The sequence below is a fragment of the Octodon degus genome, unplaced genomic scaffold, assembly GCF_000260255.1.
Source record: "Octodon degus isolate 3935 unplaced genomic scaffold, OctDeg1.0 scaffold00092, whole genome shotgun sequence".
In the NCBI taxonomy this organism is placed as follows: domain Eukaryota; kingdom Metazoa; phylum Chordata; class Mammalia; order Rodentia; family Octodontidae; genus Octodon; species Octodon degus.
In genome coordinates, this window is record NW_004524668.1 from 6,483,919 (window position 1) to 6,486,666 (window position 2,748).

General features: G+C 40.6%; 1 protein-coding gene across 7 annotated transcripts in view; it reads left to right on the top strand.

The window, feature by feature from the left end:
• Ubr4 (ubiquitin protein ligase E3 component n-recognin 4) overlaps positions 1-2,748 on the top strand; it is a 134,468-nt gene that overhangs the window by 38,992 nt on the left and 92,728 nt on the right. For all 7 annotated transcript variants that reach the window (XM_023722546.1, XM_023722550.1, XM_023722547.1 and 4 more), the window contains exons 27-28: positions 923-1,020; positions 2,231-2,388. In XM_023722546.1, coding sequence (XP_023578314.1) covers positions 923-1,020; positions 2,231-2,388 — 256 coding nt within the window. The remainder of the gene's footprint in view (positions 1-922; positions 1,021-2,230; positions 2,389-2,748) is intronic.

Here is a 2,748-nt window from a genome sequence, read left to right on the forward strand (position 1 = left end):
ACTCATAGTGATCTGCCTGTTTACAGCCTCCCAAGAGCTGGGATTACAGGCGTGCGCCACCATACCCAGTCTTAATTGCTGTCTCAGTGTGCCCCAGGGGTGGGGCCAGCACCACAGGCCCAGGAATCAAACCCCTGACCCCAGTACCTGCTTGCAGGTGCTTTAATCCGCTGCGCTATTTGACTGGCCCCAACCTAACTTCATGCTTAGAAAATTCTCTTTCCTAGGTCCAGAACAATTTCTTAGAAATTTAGGCAACAGAAAACAAAGGATTGGATTGGAGATTGGTGCAGAAATTATTGTTGGAAATGTACACCTATTTGTGTCTTTCTTAATGAGAAGCTTTATTCTTAATATTCAGAGTGTTGGGGTGGGGATATAGCTCAGCAGCAAGCACCTGCCTGCATGGCAAGCACCTGCCTGACAATCAGAAGGTCGATTTCCAGTACCGAAAACAAAAAGGAAGGAAGGAAGGAAGGAAGGAAGGAAGGAAGGAAGGAAGGAAGGAAGGAAGGAAGATTGATTCAGTCTTGCTACCAGTTTATTGATTGCTGTTAATGTGCATTAATGATCCCTGTCCTTAAGGTTTAGCTTTATAAGAGTAAAGGAAGCAGATGTTTAATGGTGATTTTAGCTTGACTTGTTAAAATGATTACCTCTCACTTTGTTTTCATTTGTTGTCTTTACTTATAAGATTAGAAAGTGAATATGATGAAAAATGAAAACCTTATAATTGAGATTTGCTCTTAAGCAATTAGCTGGTTCTTGGACATAGCAATGCAATTGAAATATCCATCTAAAGTTGTCATAGTAATCATTTTGGCAGGCTGGGCTGTCGTGTTTCTTTCCGCATTTGGGCTTTCAAATGCCACATGTCATTTTTTCTTTCTTGTTGAGTCTTTGTCCTTACTGTTGCCTCCAGGTCCGATACTGGTTCAGAATTTGCCATCATCGGTGCAGGCTGTGTGTGAGTCCTGGAATAATATTAATACTAATGAATTTCCCAATATTGGATCCTGGGTGAGTCTGTGTGTTCTGAGGGTGGAAATGCTGAGATTAGCTGATCTGTGTTGTCTTTTTAAAAAATTTTTAACTTTTTAATATTACCATGGTGTACATGTTTGCAGTGTGTTATGTCTGCATTCCTTGGGAGCTGCTGCAGGGACACAGTGGGTCCTAAGTATTTTCATTTCCTTACTCTCCCTTCCCTCCCCTCTCTCCATCTCGTGTATTCTATGTTATTCTCATTCTTTGCTTTTATACTAGTTACCAAGATATTCGCATATGGTCCTTTTACTTCGTGTCCATGTTTCCATGGTCATCTTCACTTGGGATATGATGCTTAAATGCACTTAAAAATAATAAGTAAATGCATTAAAGTCCCTAGTACTTTATCTGATGTAAGAAATCTCAATAGATGTTAACTTTATTTGATTTTTATATTTTATATGAGGGACTTCTTCCTTTTCTCATTTTCTGTGATAGCTTTTAGGTTCTCTATGCTTTTAGGTACTATCAAGTCTCTGTCAGCTTACTTGATCTTTGTGTATGTACTACTCAAATTATCTGTATTAACAGATTACTCTGTATAGTTCTTTGGGAAAGTGAACTATCATAACCTTATTCCTGCTTTGTAATTATGACATTTGTGTATACCACCTAAAGCTGTGGAGTACAGCCATAACTTTGATCTTCATAATGGAGTCCAGATATATTGCAGAATCCATCTTTCTCAATCATTACAAACAATAGTTCTGCTCTTAAATATAGGGTGTTATATAGTCTAGTCATTTGAAGTTGGTGTTGTTTGTTATTTTTGTTTGTTTATGGGACTGGGCAGAACCCAGAGTCTTGTACCTGCTAGACAAGTGCTCTACCATTGAGCTATACTCCCTCCCTCTCTTTCAAATTTTATTCTCAGCCAAGGATCACTAAATTGTCCCAAGTTGGCCTTGAACTTGTGATCATTTTGCCTCAGTCTCCTAAGTCATTGGGATTACAGACATGTACCTTGCATGTAGTGCATTTGTTGTATTTGTTACCTTCGTACTAAGCAGAATGTGAAATGCTGCCTTCTCCCACCCTACCTTCCTTCCCAAGATGAACAACAGTACATGCTGAATGGAGGCCACTGTTTATAAGCCTCCATGGGCCCTCAGTGTATGTCGTCCTCCCCACTGCCATCAGAGCTACGTGGCCGTCCGCTTACTTCTGTTTTGCCTCCTTTCAGCGCAATGCCTTTGCCAATGATACCATCCCTTCAGAGAGTTATATCAGTGCTGTGCAGGCTGCTCATCTGGGGACTCTCTGTGGCCAAAGTCTGCCCCTGGCTGCTTCTCTGAAGCACACCCTGCTTTCACTGGTCAGATTGACTGGAGACCTGATTGTGTGAGTAGCCAGTTCCCAACCCTCAGACAACCTAGCCTGTGTGCTGTTGTAGCTAAAGGAGGACAAAGGTTCTGTATCACAGTGTGTATCTTGTATGTGTCTAAGAGAACCTTTGCTTTAGAGTAGAGGAATAAGTGCTTAAACTAGAATGCTTTCTTACCTGCTGATTTATTGTTGTTTCTTGAGAGAGGGTCTCACTTGGTGGTTTAGGGTGACCTTAAACTTCCTATGTAAATCAGGCTGATCTTGAACTTGTGGCAGTCTTCCTGCCTTAGCCTCTTGCATAGTGAGATTATAGTCTTGGACCACCACCTCTAACTGGGTTTAAATTTTTTTTTTTTTTTTTTTTTTTTTTTTTTA